At 54.8% G+C, this 22,749-nt stretch overlaps 1 protein-coding gene across 1 annotated transcript; it reads right to left on the bottom strand.

The window, feature by feature from the left end:
* Positions 1–1,968: 1,968 nt before the first annotated feature.
* ITGA5 (integrin subunit alpha 5) lies at positions 1,969–22,729 on the bottom strand. Its single transcript, XM_068969966.1, has 30 exons — positions 22,512–22,729; positions 16,108–16,238; positions 14,428–14,540; positions 14,175–14,295; positions 13,931–13,992; positions 13,795–13,840; positions 13,403–13,528; positions 13,136–13,180; positions 12,957–13,000; positions 11,016–11,072; positions 10,789–10,841; positions 10,304–10,512; positions 9,836–10,027; positions 9,568–9,613; positions 9,294–9,395; positions 9,041–9,096; positions 8,755–8,909; positions 8,305–8,442; positions 8,107–8,174; positions 7,598–7,748; positions 7,420–7,512; positions 7,222–7,301; positions 7,051–7,131; positions 6,833–6,938; positions 6,326–6,478; positions 5,199–5,285; positions 4,975–5,088; positions 4,264–4,365; positions 3,630–3,752; positions 1,969–3,043 (listed from the first exon to the last, which is right to left on the bottom strand). The coding sequence occupies exons 1-30, from the start codon at positions 22,727–22,729 to the stop codon at positions 2,960–2,962; spliced, it is 3,156 nt and encodes a 1,051-aa protein (XP_068826067.1). The 3' UTR covers positions 1,969–2,959.
* Between the last annotated feature and the right edge of the window lie 20 nt (positions 22,730–22,749).

The following is a 22,749-nucleotide window of genomic DNA, read 5'->3' as shown; positions in this document are numbered from 1 at the left end:
TTCCCGCTTGCCAGCTGCCTCTCCTAAGCCCCCTCCCCCTTACGCGCCCCCAGCTGCTCTGTTCCTGTCCCAGGCCTCCTTTCTGTCTCCACTGACACAGACAGGGCTAGGGCTTGGGCCTTCCCCGTACTCTCTTGTCTCTCTGCATCACTCAAGTCTCAAGATGAGAGGCAGATATGCTTTGGAGGAGCCGGGAGATTCAGAAGGCAAAACTTACCAGAGCCTGAGAATCACAGTTCAGCGACAGAGAGATTGGTGCTGGGTCACATCTGCAGCACTTCTGAGCCCAGGGAATTCCTACCTTGTATTGTGCCTCCTTGAGAGAGACCCTGTCATTCTCAGAGACTCAAAGGTACAGGCACTAACTACAGACACACCCATGATACCAGCCCAGTACAGCCCACTTCCCCTCCTTGTTTCCTCCTAATCATAGTGTAAATCTCAGATTTGGCCCCTGGAGTATGGCTGTTGCCATTCCCACCCATCCCCCAAGAAGGCGAGTATGGGATTTCATTCTTGGAGAAGTCTCAGTGCCTTGCTATGCCACAGCCGTCATCCTTGGAAATACTGGGTATCTCTTTGCCTCATCAGGTCTTGCCCTCCCTATAGTCCTTCATTTATGGGTTCTGGGAAGAAGTTTCTGAGTTACAGAATTATTAAGAAGTTGAAGATTGGAGTGTAGAGCAGGTTTGAACTCCCAGGAGACATATTTTGAGATCATGCTAAAACTGCGAGGCAGGAGCCTAAGTTAATAAGAATTGTCTTGATGGGGGGAAGAGGGTGAGGACCTCATACATAGGCTCCCTTCTGCAAATTCCCATAAATTTGTGACTGTGCTGCCCTCTGGTGGCTGACCTCAGTCTAGCAGGACATAGACACGTTTGCCTCTAACAATCCTATTTGAATTTCAGCACCCCTCCCCATGCTCTTGCTGGACATTAGTTTAAGATAGGCCTCCAGGAGACAGAGGATGCTGAGGGGTTCCCTCACTTCATCTTCAAAGACCTGAACCGTCTGTCATGTCGGTTAAGAATAGGGCTTTCACAGTCAGGCAAGGCTGAATTAGACTGTGACCTTGGGCAAGTTATGTAACTTCTCTGGACCTCAATTTCCCCTTGTGTAAATGGGGTTAATTGTGCTTGCCTCACACATTTAATTTGATCGAAATTAAATGAGATAATGTATGTAAACTATTTAACATTCCCTCATGGAGAAGGCGATGGCACCCCACTCCAGTACTCTTGTCTGGAAAATCCCATGGACGGAGGAGCCTGGTAGGCTGCAGTCCATGGGGTCGCTAAGAGTCGGACATGACTGAGCGACTTCACTTTCACTTTTCACTTTCATGCATTGGAGAAGGAAATGGCAACCCACTCCAGTGTTCTTGCCTGGAGAATCCCAGAGACGGGGGAGCCTGGTGGGCTGCCATCTATGGGGTTGCACAGAGTCGGACACAACTGAAGCAACTTAGCAGCAGAAGCAGCAGCATCCATTAGAATACAATGGGTAATGAAAACAAAACACAAACCCAACTGGCTTTCTTCTGATTTCGTTCTGTGGCCTTTTCTCTCAACCCTTTTCATTATTCTAATTTCTGGAAGCCCAAGTGAATCTTCTGGGCCACCTTCCTCCACCTTCAGCTCTGACCTCTCCTTTCGTATTCTTCCCTAACCCTCAAATCCAAAGAGAAGGAATTCCTCTCTCTGTTTTCTTAGAGGCGTTGGCATCAGATCTGGTGGGGCTGGGGGATGGGCAGGAGTCAAGTCCTGCTCTCACCCCTTCCATCATCTCTTCCATGTAAGAAAAGGTAACCCCAAAACTAGTTCCACAGTTCCTGAGGGTCATACTCCTGGCTCCCAGTGCAAAGAAACTGCAAGAAACATTTCCTATCCACCAAGAGGCCTGGTTCCAGGAAAGATCTGGAAAGAGTAGGGAGAGAACAGACTCCAGCTCTGATCAGTGGGAGCACCGGGCCGGGTTTATTGCACTTGCAACAGAGTTTAAATAAGTCCCGGGTGTCCGGAGCCGAGGTGAGGGGAGGGTTGGGTAGGGAGAGGAGGGGCAGCGTCAGTGCAGCTGGTGGGCAGAACCCAAACCCGCAGGCCCGGGACAGCAGGCTCCCCTTTCTGCGGAGGACTGAGAGGGCCTACGTCCAGCCAGGGTTAAGGTTCCAGATCTGTTACCATCATGGCCCCTTCAGGGTCCTGGGCAATTCCTGACTTCTCCTGAGTCAGAGGTGGATTTGGTCTCCAGGCCCAGGTCTGGAGCAGGCTCAAATGTCCTGGATCTGCCTAGTTAGGTTACCAACGTCTGAGTCTGGGTCCCAGATGAACTTCAGGCCCCGGCCCCAGGTTCGATCTGGCCCTGTGAAAGTTCTGATTCCCCTTGGAGCTGCTTCTGGGCCAGCGTGGATCCTGGTGTGGGATCTGTCCTGAGCTGGGCCTGGGGTGCCATCCATGGTTAGTGTTCTTTGTTGGCCCACCGGGGTGGGGGCTGTCCAGAGCTGCCATGTCTCGCTCCCCAGGTTCCAGGCTCTTAGCTGGGGGCTTCCTGTGGATCTCTGGCAAGGCCGACGACAGATCTCTGCGGGGTTGGAGCTGGACAGGAAGTCCTGGTGCCACGTCTGAGCCGGAGAACTGGGATTGGATCCCCTAGTTCTGGTTCCAAGGTGTTTTCAGGAAATTCTCCAAAATGCAAAGGTGGCAGGGAGGCTGGGGCCTCTGTCCCTGGATCTGAGTTCCCTCATCCATGAGGAGGGCATGTGTAAACGAGGGTCCTTCACAGTGCATGGGGGGAGGGGATCCCCAGCTCCTCACCTCCCGGCTCTGGCCCTTCAAGTATGTCTCTGGGCTGGGGAGAGGAGCTTCTCCCTGGCCCTCAGCACCTTCAGGAAGCGCCCAGCCCCCTCCCTGTCAGTAGACTGAGGGTGGGGGGACTGGGCCTTCAAGATTGGGAGGAATCAGGCATCGGAGGTGGCTGGAGGCTTGAGCTGAGCTTTTTCCATGGCGGTGCCGTACGGGAGGGAGCGTTTGAAGAATCCGAGCTAATGAGAAGGAAAGAGGGAGAACTGAGTTAGTTCTCTGCAGATCTTATCCCAGGAGGGGACAAAGATGACTTCAGTGCTTCCAGTCTCCCCATCTTGCAAAAGTGGCCCAAATTCAGGCTGTGAAGACTACCTCTCCAAGAGGTCTAATGGGCCAGGAGGCCTTAGGCTGGGCTGCTTTGGTGTTGTAAAAATGCCCCCAGTTAAGCCAGGGATGGCAAACAGATTTGAAGTCTCGCTGCCTAGAAGTGGCTGCCTCTTGAGAAGGATTCTGAGGCTATTTCTAGAGTATGATCAGTTAGGGATGGCTACCATGGGTTTCTGGTGGAGGTGACACACACATGTGCTACACACTGGCCACTTGTGAGTCACCTTGATTTTGAAAGTATTGGTAAACTTATCAGCTTGAGTCAAGAGAACTCTTTCTAAGCTAGGGGCTGTAGAATGAAAGAAGGGATGGTATAGGCAGTGTCCAGACGGGATGCATGTGGCCGGAGAACTGGTCTGGAGGCAGCTACTAGGGAGTGTGCTGGGTCAAGGGCAGAACCTGGTGAGAGAAGGCCAAGTCGAGTAGGATGTGGCTGACCTTGTAGAGGATATAGATGAGCAGACCGAGCAGCAGGAGGCCAATGAGGATGGCTAAGATAATGATCCAGAGAGGGACTCCGTGGCTGCCTTCTGCCTTGATCCACTGCACAGCCGTGGCCACCTGGGGAGCAAGCCAGGAGAGGTCACTGGAAAGCCGTCTGGTTCTTCCCACCCTACACCTGGCTCCCACTTGCCACTCCCATTTTAGGCTAACAGAATTCTGAACTTCAAATTTCTAAAATGTGCATTACTGTTTCTTTCAGGCCTTCACTCCTGCTCATTTCCTCTCCCCAGAAAAGACTCCTTTCCTGACCAGTTAAGCCTGGTAGATCCCATGCAGTCTTCAGGTCTTGCTGAAACATCACTTCTTCCAGACAGCCTTTCCCAATTCTGCAGGTGTGTGTTCAAGTCCCCTCTGATGTGGTCTAAACATGCTGACCCTGTCACAGTCTTCTCACTGCCCTGTCCATCTTGCTTATCACTGTGTTCCCGGGACTTAGCACAGTGCCTGGCACACAGCAGGCGCTCAGTCAATGTTTGTTACCATAATCAGGCCAGCGCCCGTCATGTAGTCCTCGTGCCAGGCCCAGAACTCTGTCTTTCACGGCCCAGCCTGCTGGCCTTAGACTTACCTGCAGCTCCTTTTGGGGAAGCTGCCGAGGCAGGATTTTATAGGGCATCTTCAGGGCTTCATACACGGCCTCACACTGCAGGCTAAATGGCTGGTGCTCCCGCTGTGGGTGGGGGAAAGGTGTTCAGGGTGGCCCCTCTTGGCATCTGGAGGACATCGGGCTCCCCAGTTTCTGGCTCTGGTTATAATCTTTCCCTATTTTGAACTCATTCTCTGAATCTCTCTCTATAGTCCTTATAAGAGAAAATAAATGTGTAACTAAATAGTTATAACTGAATAGTGGATAATTAGATAACAGCATGTTCAATAGAAAAAAAATTTCTTGAGTCATTAATATGGGCTAAGCACCTAGGACAATGTTTAGCCCATAGTGTGCACTCAACAAATGACTACTATTTCCTGTTTATACATCTGCTTGCCTCTCCACAATGGATTCATCCTCTGTCTCTGTCTTTCTGTCATTTGCCGGCTGGTCTCCCTCCAGCCCTCCCCTCCTAATGGGCCAGAAAAGGGAAGCTGTCGCTCCCAGCGAGGCCACTAGGTGTCGCCAAGGACACACAGCCCTGTCCAAACAATGGTGAGGGAGGGGAGTGGGGCTGTTTGGGTCCCAGTCACGAAAGGGGGTGGCTAGGGCAGTGGGGAAAGCGGGAGTCAGTCCAGCAGACCTGAAGGTCAGGGGTCAGGGGTCAGGACTGAGGTGAGGCTCCCTCACCTGTAGGAAAGTCTTGGCCCAGACGCGGAAATGCAGTTGCAGACTTCGGCTCTCTTGCCGGTGGAGTGGCCCTAGCTCGCAGCGCAGCTTGAAACACTCTGCCTCTGGGCATTTCTGGGAAGAAATAGGAGGCTTGAACCATAAGTTCTGCCCTTCTGGCGGCTCTGAGGACCCACAGAGGTACTCAACACTTGGGGCCAGACCTCATTCTCAGGACAACTTACCAGAATCTGAGGCCCTGAGGAGGCAGGGCTCCGACCTGGAACATCCCGTCTTTGCAGCCGGTGGTGCTGGGAACCCTCGGGATCCAACTGGAAGAGGAAAGAGACCATTAGCTGCCTCTCCCACCTCATTACAGCATCTGAGTCAGCCTGCATTTGGGGTCTGCAGCAGCTTTGACCTGGTCTTCCATCCATGCAACTGACCACCTCCTATGGCAAGGGCACTGTCTCTGCCTTGAGGCCTTTGCACTGGCTGTTCCCTCTGCTTGGAATACTCTTTCTTGAGTCTTCACAAGCAGTTTCATCCTTATCTTTCATACTCAATTCACCTGTTCCTTCCTCAAGAGGTTTTCCCTGATGATCCAGCTCAGACGCTCCCAGCTCCACCCCACCCCAGCATGTGGGCACTGCACTTCCATCACTTTTCAATATCTGTTCCTCTATTTTTTATTGTGTGCACACGCTCAGTTGCTCAGTCATGTCTGACTCTTTGTGACCCCATGGAGCCCATCAGGCTCCACTAACTATGGGATTTCCCAGGCAAGAAAACTGGAGTGGGTTGCCATTTCCTACTCCAGAGGATCTTCCCGATCCAGGGATAGAACTCTCCTCTCTCGCATCTCCTGCACTGACAGGAAGATTCTTTACCACTGTACCACCTGGGAAACCTTATTGTTTACTACCCTCCTCTAACTCCATGAGAGTAGGGACCTTGTAAATTTTGGTTCCTGTGATATTTCCTGAGCCAGTAACATGGTTCTGTACAGTCATTCATTTAATTTAAATGTTGTCTATGAATAAAATGAACTTTAAAACAGACACTGGGGTCTAGGGGAGTGGGTCTGAAGAAGGCTTTCCAGAAGGGGTGGTGCTGAGCTGGGCCCTAGGAGTATGCCAGGGCATGGAATCAGGGAAGGATACTTCAGGCAGAAAGACAGAAATGCAGTGCTCAAAACAATCTTTTCTCCTCCCAGGGCCTCAAGGTGTCTGTGGGACTTCTGACTGCCTTCCAGTGGCCTAAGTCCTAGCTCCAGGCACATCCTCATTCGCTCTTCTAGGTCCCTGCGAACTTCCCCAACTACCATCGACTTGGTGCCCCCCACCTCCCGGCCAGTCCCCAGGCCCCTCACCTCCAGGCCCTCTGGGTTGAGGGGGTGACTGGTGGTGCAGTTGTTGAGTCCTGTGACCCTGGTCACGTAGAGGAGCTGCTGGCCATCCAGAGCATGGGGACAGCTGAGCTCCAACACGCCCTGGCTAATGGAGCTGGGGCCCAGGTTGATGAGCTGAGGAGAGGAAGGCACGGTCATCATGGGAAGGGAGGGAGTGATTCTTCCCTGTTGAGACCCAGGTCCCAGTGGCCCACTCTTCTCTGCTCGGAGTCTCAGGAGTGAGGCAGGAAATCAATGGGCAGAGAAGGAATCCTTTCCAGCCAACCCTCCTGGAGGTGGCTCCATCCTCCCCTTCTAAGTCACTCAGCTGGCTGGTCTCTCACTGATCCTGTCCAGGCCTTTACCTCTCTCTTGCCTCTCTTCCTCTCAAGCCCCTCAGGCTGGCCCCAGCCATCTGTCACTCATACTGGCTCCTCCTTCCCTGTCATTCATTCTAGCCCTGCCCTCCATTCCCAGCAGCCCGCGCACCTCATAGACATGGTGGACGGCAGGGCCCACGTCACCCTCCTCCTGTGGCTGGTCTTGGGGACGCCAGTCGCTCACCGGAAATAGCACTGCCTCGGGCTTGGAGACCCTGCAGAGCAGGGTGGTTTAGAGGACAGTGGAAGGGACCCCATTTCATATGCCTCCTTTGCTAGAAGTCCATCTCCCCTCCCAGAGACGCCCCGTTTTGCCCGGGCACTGACCCGTTAAGAGAGACCTGGGCCTGAGCCTCCACCGAGAGCCGGAAGGAAACCACGTCGCTTTGCGAGTTGTTGAGATTCTTGCTGTGGGACGAGGAGAGACTCTGATGGTGCTAGAGCCCAGCCAGAATGCCACCTGCGCCGGACTCTGCCCCTGCCCCGCCCCCTACCTACCTGAGGATCTGGAAGTCAAACTGGATGGTTTTCTTCGTGTCCCTGAGGTGAGGGACTGTGAACCGAAGGCCACCCCAGAGCTGCGGGACAGGGAGGACGGACAAGCGGGCTGTTAGACCGGGCGTCTGCCACACACCGACTGCGGCCCTCCTTCCCTTTCCCCCAGCTCAGCTCGGCGTGAGATGGCCCCAGACTTACACTGGCCCCGGCCTTCATGGGGTTGCCCAGGTCACACACCAGCAGACGACTCTGGTTCACAGCAAAGTAGTCACAGCTCAGGCTGGAGAAGTTCTGGAGGTGGGGTGGGTGCAGGTAAGGCTTCGGTGTCCCTCTTGCAGGGTCTCCTCCCAAGCCCCTCCTGCGGGTCCTCACTCACCCCTGGGTGTCTGACGAGTCCCGAGTACTCAGCTTCCGGAGGGGCCGTGACCCGAAGCTCTGCCTCGTAGGCGCCACCCTCACCCACATTCTGGGCGTGGAAAGTGAGGTTCAGAGAATTCTTGTCGCCCAGGTATACATGGTTCTGCTCCCTGGAGGGGACACACAGGGGTCAGGGACACTGGAGAATTAATCCCCAAGCCAGACAATGGGCCATAACGATAATAATATAATAATAATAGACACCGTTCACTGACTTCTAGCTTTATGGCAGGCACTAGGGTAGATGGTTTATGTAGGTTATTTCATTTAATCCTTCCAAAAAGCTAGAGAAATAGATGCTATTATTCCCAGTATACAGAGAAGTTGCATTATTTCCCGAGGTCACACAGCCAGCTGATATGCTCTTCTTTCTTCTTCTCCACGTGCCAGGTGCTTCCAAGCTCCATGTGTCCTGCTAGGCGACTTCAGCATCTGGAGCCCCCCAGCCTGACGTCAGCCTCCACTCACCCAAACACTTCCAGCTGTAGGTCTGGCACACAGATATTGTCTTCTCCACAGTCCAGCAAGATCTGAGCCTGGAGAGTGGGGCAGCCGTGAGAGGGGGAGTTGCGACTGCCTCCCAAGCTGTCGGCTCCCCGCTCCAGGGCCCCGTCCCCAGGGGCCCAGGCCCCTCTCCTCCTGGCCTGTCTCCCCACCCTGCCTCACCTTGTCCTCTATGCGGCTCTTGCTCTGGTAGTGTAGGACTGGCCGGAGGCCGTGGCTGTCCACTGGGGCTTGAGGGTCCAGGGAGAAATTGAGGGCGATGTGAATCGGGGAGAGTTTATCTCGAAACTCGGACTCGTTCTGGGGCGGCGGTGGGGGGGAGGGTTCAGAGTCAGGGGACACAGGGGACTTGGCGACCCTGCTCCTCATCCTCTCACATCTCCCTTTGTCCATGCAAGACCCGCAAGAATTTAGGTGTCCCAACAACCGCGCTCATTGCTTCTGAGGCAGCCTGGTTCCCAGCTCCTCGAACAGAAAGGCACCCTGCCCCAGCCCCCCAAAGACCCAGGACCTTCACTGGAATCTCCCAGTCCTCTCCCCTTCAGGAGGGGTCCCCAGTTCTATGTGGCCACCCTCCCCAAGCCAGTCCACGCCCCGCCCTCCTGCCCCTACCCTGAGGTAGATCTTCATCTCTCTGCAGTCCTCCCGAGCCCCGTTCTGGATGAGCAGGGTCTGGGTCAGGGTGGCCTGTCGGGAGGCCAGGAACAGCGCCCGCCGTACCCCGCCCTTCTGCTTCTGCCAGTCCAACTGGAGCTCCACCGTGAAGCCTGTGGCCGTGCATGTACGTTAAGCAGCATCTTCCCCTCTCCTAATTTATCCAGAGAGAAAAGAGGTCCCCAGGTCCCCAGCCCTTCCACCCCCGCCCCAGTGCCCGAAAGGTTCATGCAGTCTCCCTCACCGATGGAGTCAGGAACATGTTTTCCAGAAGCATTGAGGCAGAAGCTGAGATTGATGCTAGAGGACCAAAAGGAAAGCTGGTGTATTCACCTGGAACAGGCATCGTATTCTCTGCCTGCCTCCCAGACAGACCTGGACTGGGACAGGCCCATGTGCCTCCTTTCAAAGGCCTGCTCACCCTCCCCACTTCCAGGCACGGATGAGGTACCCCCAGACTCCATCCTGCAATCTCCCTCCCCCACCCCCCCACTCACCAAGTCACAGGGTTTCCCTCCAAGCTGCAGCTGTGCTCTTCTGGGTTGAACATGGCAGGAAAGATGGTGAGGGAGGCACTGGCAGACACGATGGGGCGACCCCTGCCAAGAGTGAACGTGGGGGTCAAAGAACTAAGGCTCCTCAGGAACCCCGGCACAGGAAGCCGATGCCCAAGCTCCAGGATCCCAGTTTGTACACTTCCCCAAACTCAGCCCTGTTGAGAAATCCCCCAGTTCCCGTGTTTCCCAGGCTATCCCCTGCCCGAGTTCATACCTGTATACCACAGCCTTGTCTACACCAAAGGACCCAACAATCAGATCTGCAAGAAATCAAAAGAAACTACCCCATATAGCAGACCCCCAAACAGAATTCTTCCCAACCCTTTCTAGCTGCTTTTTCAAGGAGGCTGAAGTGAGGGGGCATCGCCATCTGGTGGCACATCCTAGAACTGCACCCAGGAGCTTAGACAAATACATTAGAGAGGCTAGGGGGTCTGCGACCAGGGAATTCTCAGGTGAAAGGGGCCTCGGGCACCACTCACCAGGGTATCCATTGCCATCTAGGTCTCGGCCTCCTCGAAGGGCAGAGCCAAAGAAGTCCGGTGTCTGGCCAGCTGCCCACAGGGGCAGCAGAACCTGGGAAGGCTTAGACGCCAGACCCCCTGGACCCCCAGGGAATATAAACACCACTCCCTGCCGGTTCTCCCCACCAAAGGCAGCCCCAATGGCTACATCTGCAAAACACACAACACACACCAGTCAGCAGGCCAGGAATCCAGAAGTTCAAATCTCTACCACCAGACCCCAGGACCCAGGATCCTATTTTTCCCATCTGTCATTCCCAGTATGCTAAACTCTTCAAGCCCCAAGATCTAGACATTAGGATTTAAAATCCTCCAGGAGACGCTGGGAGGTCTTGGTTATCTTATCTGACAGTTACCTCTCCCCAGATCCCTTCTGACTCAGGCCCCTGGCTCCTCCTCAGCCACTCGAGCCCATAGCGTGCTTACCATTGTAGCCATCCTGGTCTAGGTCCCCCAGGGGGGTCAGGGAGCTGCCGAACCGGCCAAACTCATCCTGGCCAGTGAGGGTCAGGGTGGGCGTGGGCTCCATGCCAGCCAGGCGCTGCAGGTAGATGTAGACCCTGCCCACCTCCTGTGGCCGCCCGTCGGCTGTCCGCTCCATGAGCAGGGGCGCCCCTACCAGCAAGTCGTCCAGCCTGAAGATGGGGGAAACACCGGCAACCTGAGACCCTGTCCTTCCCCATCCCCTCTTCAGTCCCAGCACCAGGAAAGCCCAAGCAAGAGCCCGGCTCTTTCCCACCCAAGGGAGAGACCTGAGATCTGGCCTTTGGCGCTCAGCTCTCTCCTTGCCCCTGAGCCGAGGGTACGCAGGCAGGAGGAGAATCCAGAGAGGAACTCTCCTTGCATTTTTCTGTCCCACCCCCACTCCTTGCCCCTGGGGAGGGCACCACTGTGCCTTCTCCACTACTCACCCATCCCCGTTGATGTCTGTGGCGGCCACTGCGTAGCCGAAGTAGGAGGCCATCTGGTGGGGGGACAGAGCGGCAGCAGCGGGTCAGTACCGGGGAGTCAATCAACAAGGGCTGTGAGGGGAAGTCAGGGACTCCAGGGAGCCTGAGAAGTTGGGCTGAGCTTATGACTCAGGGCCAGGGCTTGGTTGGCAGAGGGCCAAGCTGGGTTGTAGAGGGGGTGTCCTCACCTGTTCCCCTGAAAAGTTGTAGAGGGACCGGATGTCTGAGCCATTAAGGATGGTGACCTGGGGATGAGGAGATACACCCATTGGTCCCAGACTTGGATGGAGGACAGATGGGTGCAGGATACCCAGGGGCAGTCATTCCTTGGAGACACAGACCACTTGTCCCGTAATTCCCTTCTTTGCTTTGCCTTCGCCATAGTCTTATCTCTATACTGGTGGCTCCATCTCAGGTGGACTTCACTGTTTTCCTCCGTGTCACCTATCAACCACTACTGAGAGATTCCGTACTTATCTGTCTGTTGTGTATCTGATCTACCTACTAGAATGTGAGATCAGTGAAGGCAGGAGCTGTTTTGTTCTTTGCTTTCTCCCCAGAGCTTAAAGTCATGCTTGGTGAGAGCAGACACTCACTAATTATTAGCTGAATGATTGAAGCCTCATGCTCCAGCCCTCCCAAACCACATACACTCATGTCTTGCCCATGTCGCCCCTTAGTGATGGGCTCTACTGGTCTCTTGACTCCTCATTCTCTTCCCCAGTCTTGCTGCTATTCCTCTGGTGTGAGCCCTCCCCAAGGAATGCTGGAGAAAGCCCTGGTCTCCCCTTGCCTTGGACATTCCCTTCCCCCCAGTGCCCTTCCCCACGGCACTGAGACTGATCACCCTAGAGCTGGTCTAGGAGGGACACTGCTGGCTTGGGAAATCGTGGTGTTTCCCTGCAGCCATGGCCCAATCTCAGCTTACTGGCTGGTCCTCTGAGGCCCTGGAGACTCTGCACCCAACCTGTTTTTGCCCAGCCTCTCTTTTTTTGTTTGTTTGGCTGCACTGGGTCTTAGTTGTGGCGTGCAGGATCTTTCGTTGTGACATAAGGGATCTAGTTCCCTCATGTTCAGGGACTGAACCCAGACCCCTTGCATTGAAAGCATGGATTCATAGCAACTGGAGCACCAAGGACTCCCCCAGTCTCTCTTTAGTCTCTCCACTGTCAGTCAGCCCATGCTAAACTGGCCTGAACTGTTTCCCTTTCCTTCCACGCTTTTCTCATGCTCCTGTCTAGGATGCTGTGTTTCCTCATCTCCTCTGGCCTTTCACAGAACCTTTTCTGATCCATCCCCACCCTAGAAAGGAGGTTCTTACTCCCCCCAAACTGCTGTATCATCTTAACCACTTTTCTGAAATTTATGTTAGTGCGGAAAGAATGCTGACTTTGGAATAAGACAGGTCTGGTTTTAAATCTCTGTCTAGCCACTTGCTAACTGGGTGATCTTAAACAACTTACTTGGTCTCTTCGAGTCTCAGCTTTCTCATATGTAAAATGTGACTGGTAATATCTCCCCCGATAAGCTTGTTGGGAAGAATAGAAATCACGAGTGGACAGCGCCCGATGCACTGAGGGGCGTATGCATAAGAGCTGCAAGCTAGATTACCATCATATGTATGTCTTATCTTACATACTTGATTAGAAGCCGTACAAGATGGGGTGTGATGTCTTATTCATCTTCTTATCTCATACCTTGCCCTAATAAATGTTGGTAATTGAATGGACTCCTATGGTATTCTTATCTATATCCTTTTTAAAGCACTCGCCATGGTCTAATAATAACAACTACAGTTGTACCCTGCCTAAGAGTTCACTAAGTACTTTCACGTGCCTTATCTCACTTCATCCTTACAAGAGCCTTGTGAGGTCAGAACTATTATTATCCCATTATTTAGAGAAGAGTGAGGCTCAGAGAGGTTAAGCAGACTCAGATTTTTACAGAATGAAGTGGGATAGGAATAAATCACAGATTCATCCAGAGTAAGTGCCAGAACTTGAACCCTGGTCTGACCCAAGAGCCTGTGTTCTGGTCCACTTTTTGAACCCTCCCAAATCACCATGCATGGTTCTTTGTGATTAGGCAGGGGAGGGGGTGAGGGGAGGGAGGGTCAGGCTGGGCCTTACATAGCCGTAGGTGAGGTTCCCTTTGGGCACACCAGCAACGAAGTCTGGAAAGGGAAGAAAAGGTTGCAGGCTAAGGGCAGGGGAAGGGGAGTCATACAAAAATGTCTCAGTCCTTGGGGCTCCAGATCTGGGGTCTTCATCTGCCCCCTCCCTTGGGCCCAGCCTGGGGACACACTCACCTTCTCTATCATCACCACTGAATTCACCCACAGCCACAGAGTATCCTGGGGGACAGGTGGATGGATATTAGGTTTCTTGCTTTGGGGCCCCCTCTGTCTTGGCCCATCCCTTCCCCACCCCTACTGAGCCTTCATAGTCAGCCCACACATGACACATGGGGCCAGGGGCTGGGGATGCCTGGGTGGGAGAAGGGAGGCGAGGGGTGAGTGAGGACAGGGCCCCCCCCAGGTTCTCCCCCTGCAGCTCCCACCCATTTGCTCACTCACCCAGGTAGCTGTCATCGTAGATGGAACTGGCTTGGCGAGTCTGCAGCTGTCCCCGAACTGGGTTGATCAGGTACCCGGGATAATAGGATTCTGCAATCTGCTCCTGGGTGGCGGACAGGATCTGGCCTGGAGAAGGGGATAAAGAGGGGATGGCCAGAGAAGGAGGTGGCAGGGATTGGGGCACTGGGGGCTGATGGGGAGACATTCAGGAGTCTGGTTCAAGGAGGGGAAGCTTTTGGAGGCTGGTGGGAGAGGACAGGTAAGTCTCAGAGGACAGGAAGAGGAGTACTGGGACAGGGGCAGAGGAAGGAAGGATGGTGGTCTTGGGCTGAGAGAGGGATGAGAGGCTGGGTGCGGGAGACGGACGCAGGGACAGTGGAGGAAGGACTCACCTTGCCAGAAATAGCTCCCTGGTCCACCCAGGACCACACGCCCAGTCTGTGCAGGGGAAGAAGGTGAGTCTGCATCTGGTCCTGATTCCCCTGCATCCACTACCCACAGCCAGGTTCCTCCCAGATCCCTTCTCACCTTGGTGAACTCGGCACTGAAGCCCCCTTGGCAGTAACCCTGTCCTGCTTCTTGGCTGAAATCTGCAAGAGGAGAAGGTGGTGGGAAGACGCTCTGCACAGAAGGGTCAGGCAGGAAAGAGCAGAGAGTTTGGGGAAGGCAAGGGGAGAGGGGGCCCTAGAAAGGACCTCCCTGGGCCAGAGAGTGGGCTATCAAGGCCGTTGGGGGTGGGGGACTGTGAGGACTCACGCCACCCCTGCGCTACCTGAGCGGCAGGGTGCATACTCCAGAATCCGGGTGAAGTTGCCTGTGGAGAGGTAGCAGGTGCCCACGGGATCACTCTGCGGCTCCTTCTCGGTGCGCCAGCTGTAGAGGGGAGCACAGGCCTGGGAGGGCCCAGGAGGAGGCGGTGCCAGGTTTAGTCCACAGGGCCTCTCTTCCCTCCCTCCTCACTGTGCTGTTATCCCCAACCACTACCCCTCTGGCCCATCAGGGCACTCAGCCTGCTGGGCCCTCACCAAGATGGAGGAGCCATGGGCTCGCACTGTCGCTCCAAACCACTGCAGGGACTTGTACTCCACAGGCTCCTCTCCCTCTGGGCTGGACGCTGAGGACTCCAAGATCCGAGAGCCTTGGGGAAGTGAGAAAGTGGGGTCATGCCAGCTGTGGGCAGCCGAGCCTTAGAGCAGCCCCTGCCCTCAGCCTGGGGGTATCTCAGCACTTGCAAGCCCTGAGCCCATGACTCATGGGAGGGAAAGTGAGGAAGGGTCTTTACAGTCTGCTTGTTGTGGCCTGACTCATCTGCTGCTGCATGTGTGCACATACACCCATGTGTGCACATATGCACACGTGCACACACACAGAACCTGGGGTTTCTAGAGTTGCAGTCCCCTGGTGTGCTCGCCTCCTCACCCAGCTGGGACAAGGATGCTTGTGATAAGGTGGGGAAGAATGCCTATTTCCTGACAGGGCAACCCTCTGGGTTCACGTCTGTCTACACCTGGACTTGTGTCTTAGCACCTGTTCTATGACCTGGACCTTTCTTACAGCTCTGGATCTCTGCCCTGTCTATGTGTGTGTATGTGTTCATGCATCTGTCTGTCTGTCTCTATCCTTCCAAGCCCTCTCTGCCTTTCTTAAGACAGCCTTTCTTATTCCTTTGCTTCTCACTTGTCTTTCAGATTAAAAATAATAATAATAATAATCAGGGACTTCCCTAATGGTTCAGTGGTGAAGAATCCACTTTTCAATGCAGGGGACATGGGTTCCATCCCTGGTCAGGGAACTAAGATCTCACACACTTCAGAGCAACTAAGCCTGTGCACCACAACTAGCCTGTCCATGGACCTTGATGAAAGATCTACGCGAATGCCACAACGAAGACTGGATGCAGCCACATAAATAAATATATACTTAAAAAAAAATCAATTGGTTTTGTGCTCTTACACCACCCCTCCCTCACTGTCTCTGTCTTTTGATGCTCTCCTCTTTTGTCCCCTCACCCCAGTTGCTCTATGGAGTCAGACTGCTCAAGTTCATATCCCTGCTCCACCTTTTACTAGCTGTGTGACTTTAGACAAGTTACTTAACCCATTTCCTATAAAATGGGGATAATAATACCTCATGCCCTCATTCAAAGGATGAAGTGCGTTAATATGTGTAAAGTGCCAACAGCGTTGCCCAGTGCATAGCAAGTGTTCTTCAAGTGTTAGCTGTTATTACTATTTCTCAGCCTGTCTCCCTTGGTCCATCTCTGCATCTACTTGGGACCTTAAGCTCCTTGCGGTCGGTTGCTTAATCATGTTTCAAGCCCCTGCAGCACACAGCAACAGAGCCTGGCACGCATTATCACTTAGTCAGTGCTTAGTTAAAAGAATTGGACTAGGTTCTGTGACTCTCCCTGTCTTTGTCTGTGTTACTGCCCTGGCCTCCCAGAGTGTGGGTGATTCAGGGAAAATGAGAGCCACATGTTTCTGAATCATGCCCGCCCTCCTTGGGCTGGGCTGGACTGGGAACGTGGTGTGAGTGCCACGGGCAGCCGCTGCACCGCTGCTGCGCGGAGCTGGAGTCCCAGAGCCCGGGAGCACGTGGCCCTGGAGCTGGTTAGGCTCCGCCCCGCGCTCCCGATCCCGCCTGGGCCCCGCCTCCCAGCCTCAGTCCCACCCTTTAGTCCCTCCCCGACCTGCGAAGCGGGTTACCTTTGCTGTCAAATTCAATGGGGGTGCACTGTGCCGGGCTAGTGCCCCAGGGGCAGAGGTAGACGGCACCGCCCTGCAGCACTCCCGGCTGGCTGGTGTTAGCCTTGGGCGCCCCCACCAGCACGCTGACCCTGCGGAGAGGAAAGGAGAGACATTTCAGGGGGGCTCCTAACTCTTCTACAGTCTCCCCAGGCGGGGAGGGGCTGGCTGGGGGTGGGATAGATGCCCCCCGAGTTGTATTTATATCTCCGAAGATGCCACGGATGCCAGAGGCACAGGCTGGAGTCAGGCGGTCCCCATGTGCCGCTGTCACTAACACAGCCCCTCCTCCCCCTCCCCCGACCCGCTCCTTTCCTACCTTCCCGTCATTACAGGGAGGAACCAGAGTCAATTCTGGGAAGGGGTTGGGGCCAGAGGGCCTGGACCCCAACTTCCCCATCTCCTCTATGGACCTGCGAAGACTGGAGGTGCAGCCCCTGGAACCCCAGAGTCCTTTTACCTACCCTCTGCTCCCAAGCTAAAGCCCTTCTCTGGGCAAGACCCAGGCGTCCGGCTGCCCAGCCCTGGGGTGTGTAGGAGGAAAATGTGAGGCTTGGAAATCAGGCAGTAGAAGTGGAGAGAGGCCCTGGAGGATGGTGAGAACAGATTGTTCCCTGGGGCCTGGGCCTGCCCTCACCCTGGGCTCCGGTGGGACCTCCCCATCCCGACTGGATCTCTTGTCTCAGCCTCTTAACACCTTTCCCATACACCATCCCTCAAATCCGAATTCAGATCTCGCTCTGCTGGCTCTCAGTTATGGACACGGTGCCTCGTTCCCCCTGAGAGGACGAGGAGGAGGTTGCCTTTGCTGGGGGTCCTCTGTAATGGCGTGGTGTCAGCGGAGGTCCTGGGTAATCTTCCTGCCTCTGGCTCTGCCTCTATCACTTCTGGGTCCTTTGCCTCCAAGGCCTCAGTGCAGCTGGCAGCCCTCTGGGCTTTCTCTTCCAGAGTCTCCCATGAGGACTGCATCTGGCAGCCGGGGCAACTGACCCAGTGTCCCTGCCAGCCTTGGCCTCTGCTCTCCTCCCGTATCTGCCTCTGGCACCGCTTCTCAATCTGTTCCTCTGCCCCATGACTGCTTGTGCTCTTGGCTCTGGTTTTAGGTCTGTCCCCCTTTGTTCTTCTATCTCACATCTTGGGCTTGTCTATCTCTGTTGGATTCTGGCCCCTTTCAGCTCTCAGCACCCCCAACACCCACCCTTTTCTTGATATTTGGATCCCTTCATCAGCCTTTCTTACCAGGAGTCCCCAAGTCTGAGGTTATGATAGAGATCACAAAATTAGGGGTGTGTGAGACACGGGGATGGGTTGGGAGACAGGATGGGTGACAGTGGCAGGCACACTGAGTAGGGGAGGGGCGGAGGGGTGGTGTCCAAGAGGCACAGGATGGGAGCACCAGAGGGAGCGGCTCCAAAGGACTGAAGTGAGGGTGGCTGGACCAGAGGTTGAGGACGGAGCAGGGAGAAGAAGGGTCCAGAGCAACAGGAGGGGAGGCCCCGAGTGAGAGTTCCTGGAGTGATGGGGGGTGGGGTGCCAGCCTCGGTTACCCTGGGGACAGGAAATGTTTACTGCCTGTGGCTTCCTGTCTGTTTCCAACCTCTCACTTCTCCGTTTGTCTCCCACCCGCCTGCTGGGCCCCACCCCTCTCACTCAGGCGGTACAGCCAGCTGGGGGTGGGTGGGAGCTGGCTACTCAGAGGCACAGTGACCTGGTTGGCTGCCAGGCCTAGTAGGTGAGGTTGGTGTTGGGGAGAGATTGCCTTGCCCCACGGCTGGGGGAGAAGAGGGGTGCAATCCCCCGTAGCAGAGGCAGCTCCAGAAAACAGCAGTGGTACAGGAGTTCTGGGTCAGGCACGAGCTCAGTGGAGACTTGCGAATACCCTTTCCTGCTTCCTCTGGGTGACGAGGTTGCAATGGTTACCTCAAAGTCTTCCAGAGCTCTGATACTCTTCCAGGCCTTGGCCAAGGGACCCTACTCCCACCCCCGATTCTCCCACCACTTCCCTGGGTGGGGGAAGCAAAGCCTGAGGAAGAAGCCTGGAGTTTGTGGGGGGGGGGCGGGAAGGTGTGAGAGGGGCCTTACAAGGTTTATAAATCCCCCAGGCTTGTGGGACAGGGGCCTAGGCTGTGGCTGAGTGAAGGTTCAAGGGGTCTGGCACGCAGGCGACGGACACAGATCCCAACTCAGACCTGCCCCGCACCGCCTGTGGCTTACAACTGAGGGTGCATGGCCCTTCCTTCCCATCTCCTCTAAGTCCAGTCAATAGTGCCCTCCCCCACTGCAGAGCAAGGCACCCGGTGTCTGGCGTGGCACCTCACATAGCTTATCCTTATTCTCCCACTCCTGGTTCCTGCTTCCTAAATCTTACAGCAGATGGATCCTACTAGGGGTCCAAGAAGGTAACAACAGAGGGTCCTTGGGCTATTTTCATTATTTCAGAAAGCCTAACGGAAATCATGCATTTACCTGATAAGGCAGCCCAGGCTAATTAAAACCTCAAGTGTATTTGCTTTGGGCTGTAATTATAATGACTCCTGTGGGGAACCTGGTTATCTCATATTGGTCAGAAGCTCTGATTGGCAGCTATGGATGTCTTCTTGTTCTAACTTCTAGTTGATAAAAAACAGGAAAAAGGAATTAATTATTCCTTCCTCAGCGCAGCTTGGCAGATAAATTCTTCCAAACTATGGCGACCAAGGGAAAAAGTAATTGCCATAATTTATTCTGAAGCCTCAGAACCCTGGTATACTAGACTTGGTTCTTGGAGACACAGGCTGCCCCAGCTGGAAGGCGCCGAGGAGGGCATCTCCGGGATTGAAGACTTTCTTGGAGAAGCCTCAGGGCTGCCACGTCGAGTAAGTGGAAGCCAGTTTGGTCCTGACACTGCTCCCCTTCTTTCAGAGCAATCTCTTGTCTCTGTTTTATGTAGAATGCCCTGGTAAGATGTCATTTGAATTAGAAAGAAAAAGAAAGGAAGGAAGGAAGAAAAGAAAGAAAGAAAGGAAGATGGAAAAGAAGAAAGAAAACTTTAACAAAAAATACAGCTTATCCAGTCCCCTGTCTTCATTGTACAGAGGGGGAAACTAAGTCCCAGAGAAGTTAAGTCACATGTCCAGGATCACTCAGAATCTTTTCCAATGGAAGAGCCAGAAGCTGGGAGTCCTGTTACCTCGTCTACCTTGTTGCCAAGTTGTCCCCTCCTCTCCACTATCTCACCAGTCAGGCTTCTGATTAACCAAGTTCCTGTTCAATACATGGTTACTGTTTGACTCTGATGGCCTAACAAGGTCGGGGGTGGAGAGTAGCAAACGGACAGACTCAGCTCCTGCAGGTCCTACAGCAGCCCTGGCCAGGCCAGAGGAAACACCTGGTTCTGGGTCCCCCATTGTACTCTCCAGGGAGATGCCTGGCTGGCTGAGGAGGAAGAGTTGCCTCTACTTGTGGCAGTACTACAAAGGGCTAAGGAGGTAGGCTAAGGCTGGTGCACCTTTTAAGCGCACCTCTTGGACCAAGTTACCGATTTCCCCTTTCCAAGACTTGAATTCTCTACCTGTAAGATGATGGGTTGCCCTTGGATGGTCTCTAAACAAACTTCTAGTTCTAACCTTCATAACCTTCATAGTCATAACTCCTGAAACATATATATATATATATATATATATGCACATATATATACACACAATGGGGACAGTAAGCTTCATCTGTCTAAGGCAAGGATTTTTGTAATGATCCAACAGAAAAACTGGTATGAAAATGCAAAGAAATGTGCTTATAGCTATCACTGCTATAAGCAAATACTAAAAGCCAGGAAGAAATGGTGAAAAACTTTGATGAACTAGGTGGTGTGCAGGGAGGAGGGAACCAGAAACAGAAATTAGGTACCTCATAAAAGTCAGGCCTCCCATGTATACTGATCACCCTCTGTGGACCAGGTCCCTTTATACATATTGTCTCAATTAGTCCTCAGAACAGCCTCATAAGGTAGGTGTCTGATTTTCAGGAGAGGATCAGGTTCCAAGATTTAAGTCTTAAGTAGCTCACCCCAGGTTACACAAAAAAACAAGAGGTGGGGCCTGGATGCACACCCAGCTCAACCTGACTTAAAGCCTGGCCCTTTCCTACCGGGGAACTTCTCTCCGTGCTTACCCTGCCCTCTGATGCCTGCTTACCCTGCCCTCTGATGCCCTTTCAGTTTCCACCGTGAGAGGTGAGGGAGGAGGCTGAGAACACCGAGGCCCTCCCTCTCCAGCGATGGCCCCAGGTGAGGGGCTATGTTTGTCCCCTGCAGGGAGGAGGGCTTGGAGGCCCAGCTGTGGTGGGGAGGGAGGTCACTGGGGAGGTGGAATGTTCCAAGTCCTATTCTAAGAGTGCTTTGTACAGAGAAAACGAGAGGGGGAGGTGTGCAAGCTGGACACCTGGGTTCTCTTGGGAGGAGAGATGAGCAGAAGGGGAGGGGGAGGGGTTGAGAATGCTGGGTCCTGCTCTAGAAAAGGGCTTTGGGGACTGCAGGATCAGGCCAGGGGCCAAACAGACACCTAGGGAACCTGGAATGTGTGAAAGTCCAGATGTTTCAGAGGCATGTTTTAAAAGGGAGATGACACTCTTGTTAGGTAGGGGTTGGGTAAGAGGAAGGTAAAGAGCCAGATACCTGACCCCAGCCCTGGTGCCCTGATGTGGCGAAGGATCCCATCCCCTCCCTCCCTCTTCTCTTCTCCATTAGGGTTGCGGTAAGCAATTTGAGGGGGCCTTGGGGAGGCCAGGCCTGGCAGAGACTCTAGGCCAGGGTGATGCAATGGGGTTTGGGCAAGAGGCCAGGGGGGTGGGGTGGGGGTTGGGTGGGGACCTTGAATAGTCCAGAACCAACAGCTGGAGCCTAACCATCTTTCTTTTTTCCCCATCCTCAGGTCCTCCAGACAAAGGAGAAATCTGTCCCTGTACCCAAGTGGAAGTACCTAGATTAACCCCTTTTCTCCAAAAGGAAAGGAATGAGTAGATACCAGCTAACTGTATGTGTAAGAACAGCTCACCTCTTTGACAGAGAGCCTATCAAACCCGGATACCAGGAGGGGTTGCGGTGGTGGTGAAGAGCAGTGGTGCGGGGCGATGGTGGGGAGCAGTGGCGGGCTCAGGGCCCAGAGACAGACGTAGAAAGAGGACTCCTCCAGAGGTCGAGGATCAGTCACCTGGCACCGGGAGTCCCTGTCCCAGCCCGGGAGCAGCTTCCTTCCCCTCTCACTACACCTCACTCTCCACATTTAAGCAAACACCCTTGTTTTTATGTTGCCCAGCTTGTCTCCCCAAGCCTGTGCGCACACAGGATCCAGGCTGCTTGTTACCCTGCTGAGTTGGGAACTGGGATCCTCCTTGGAGACTTCCCGGTGGCTGAGGTCCTGTGTTCTGACGCTCTTGGGCCCTCGGAGCCCGCGTCTCCCAAGCTTCCGACCCCAGCCCCAGAAGTCCCGGTCTCAGTTCAGCTCCAGCCGACTAGCTACAGGAAATCAGCTTTTCTCTTCCTCCCAAGAGCTAGAGGAAGAGGGAAACCGCCCACCCCCCTTCACGCGCGCACACACACCCCTCCCGACACATCCCAGTACCCGCCCTTGGCTGAGCCAGCCCCCAGCCCCAGCGCCCCCCAGGACCACAGTCCCGGGACTCTCCCAACTTCCCGGATCCCCGCGTCTGAACAGAGATGGGGTAGGGGGTGGCGGGCTGAGTAGGAGACCGAGGAGGAAGGGGAGGGAGCCGCCATCCCCCTCCCGGGTCTTTCCCAGTCTGAGTTGAGGGGGGAGGGGAGGATGAGGCTGGCCCCCATTTAACCTCCGGGACCCCTTCAGCCTCCGACTTCCTTCTTACTACATACACACACCATACAGCTCATTCTGTTTCGTCTCGTCCTCTCTGAGCACAATGGCCCTCAGGGGTCCCGGGGTTCCCCAGTGCTCTCGAAAGCCTCCTGGCCTCCGCGCCCCCTCTCCGTCCCCATCCGCCTCCGGTCCCCGCAGTTCTCCAGTCTCAACCAGAGACCCTCTGCTCTCCTTTCCCGCGCCCTCCTCTCTCTTGGCCGCAAGACCCTTGCCCAGACTTCTCCAGCTTGCAGCTTCGTGTCCTCTCCCCACCCCACACATGTCTCTCCGCTGATCGCTCTCAAACTCCTGCCCACCCCCCCACCGCGCCGGCCACTGTCCCCTCCCTACTCCAGCGCGGGCCCCCAACTTTAGCGCGGGCCCCCAACTCCAGCCCCAGTTCCTCCAAACTCCGCCTCCCAAACTCAAGCCTCGGTCCCCTCCAGACTCCAGCCGCGCCCCCAGTCTCCAGGCGCGCACCCCCGCCCTCCGCCAGCCCGCCGCCAACCCTCCTCAACTCACCCGTCCGTCCCCGGCCGGTAAAACTCCACCGAGAAGCCGAAGAAGGAGCCCGGGGGCCCGGAGAGCACTGCCGGGGCCTCCGCGTCCAAATTGAAGCCCCCGACCCGGGGCGGCGGCGGCAGCAGCAGCAGCAACAACGGCAGCAGCCGGGGGCCGCGCCGGGCGCCCCGGCGCAGCTGCACGGCGTGGAGAGGGGACCCTGGCGTCCGGCTCCCCATAGCGCCCGCTCTTCCCTGTC

Source organism: Capricornis sumatraensis, chromosome 4 (genome assembly GCF_032405125.1).
Source record: "Capricornis sumatraensis isolate serow.1 chromosome 4, serow.2, whole genome shotgun sequence".
NCBI classification, from domain to species: domain Eukaryota; kingdom Metazoa; phylum Chordata; class Mammalia; order Artiodactyla; family Bovidae; genus Capricornis; species Capricornis sumatraensis.
This window is presented reverse-complemented; position numbering and strand designations above follow the sequence as displayed.

Excerpts from the sequence above, each read along its gene's own strand:
- ITGA5 (XM_068969966.1), bottom strand. The coding sequence starts at position 22,729 with ATGGGGAGCCGGACGCCAGGGTCCCCTCTCCACGCCGTGCAGCTGCGC. Across the intron at positions 13,529-13,794 it reads AGGGAGCTATTTCTGGCAAG|GCCAGATCCTGTCCGCCACC; the intron begins GTGAGTCCTTCC and ends CCCCTTCTCCAG. Across the intron at positions 5,286-6,325 it reads TCAACCCAGAGGGCCTGGAG|TTGGATCCCGAGGGTTCCCA; the intron begins GTGAGGGGCCTG and ends TTCCTCTTCCAG.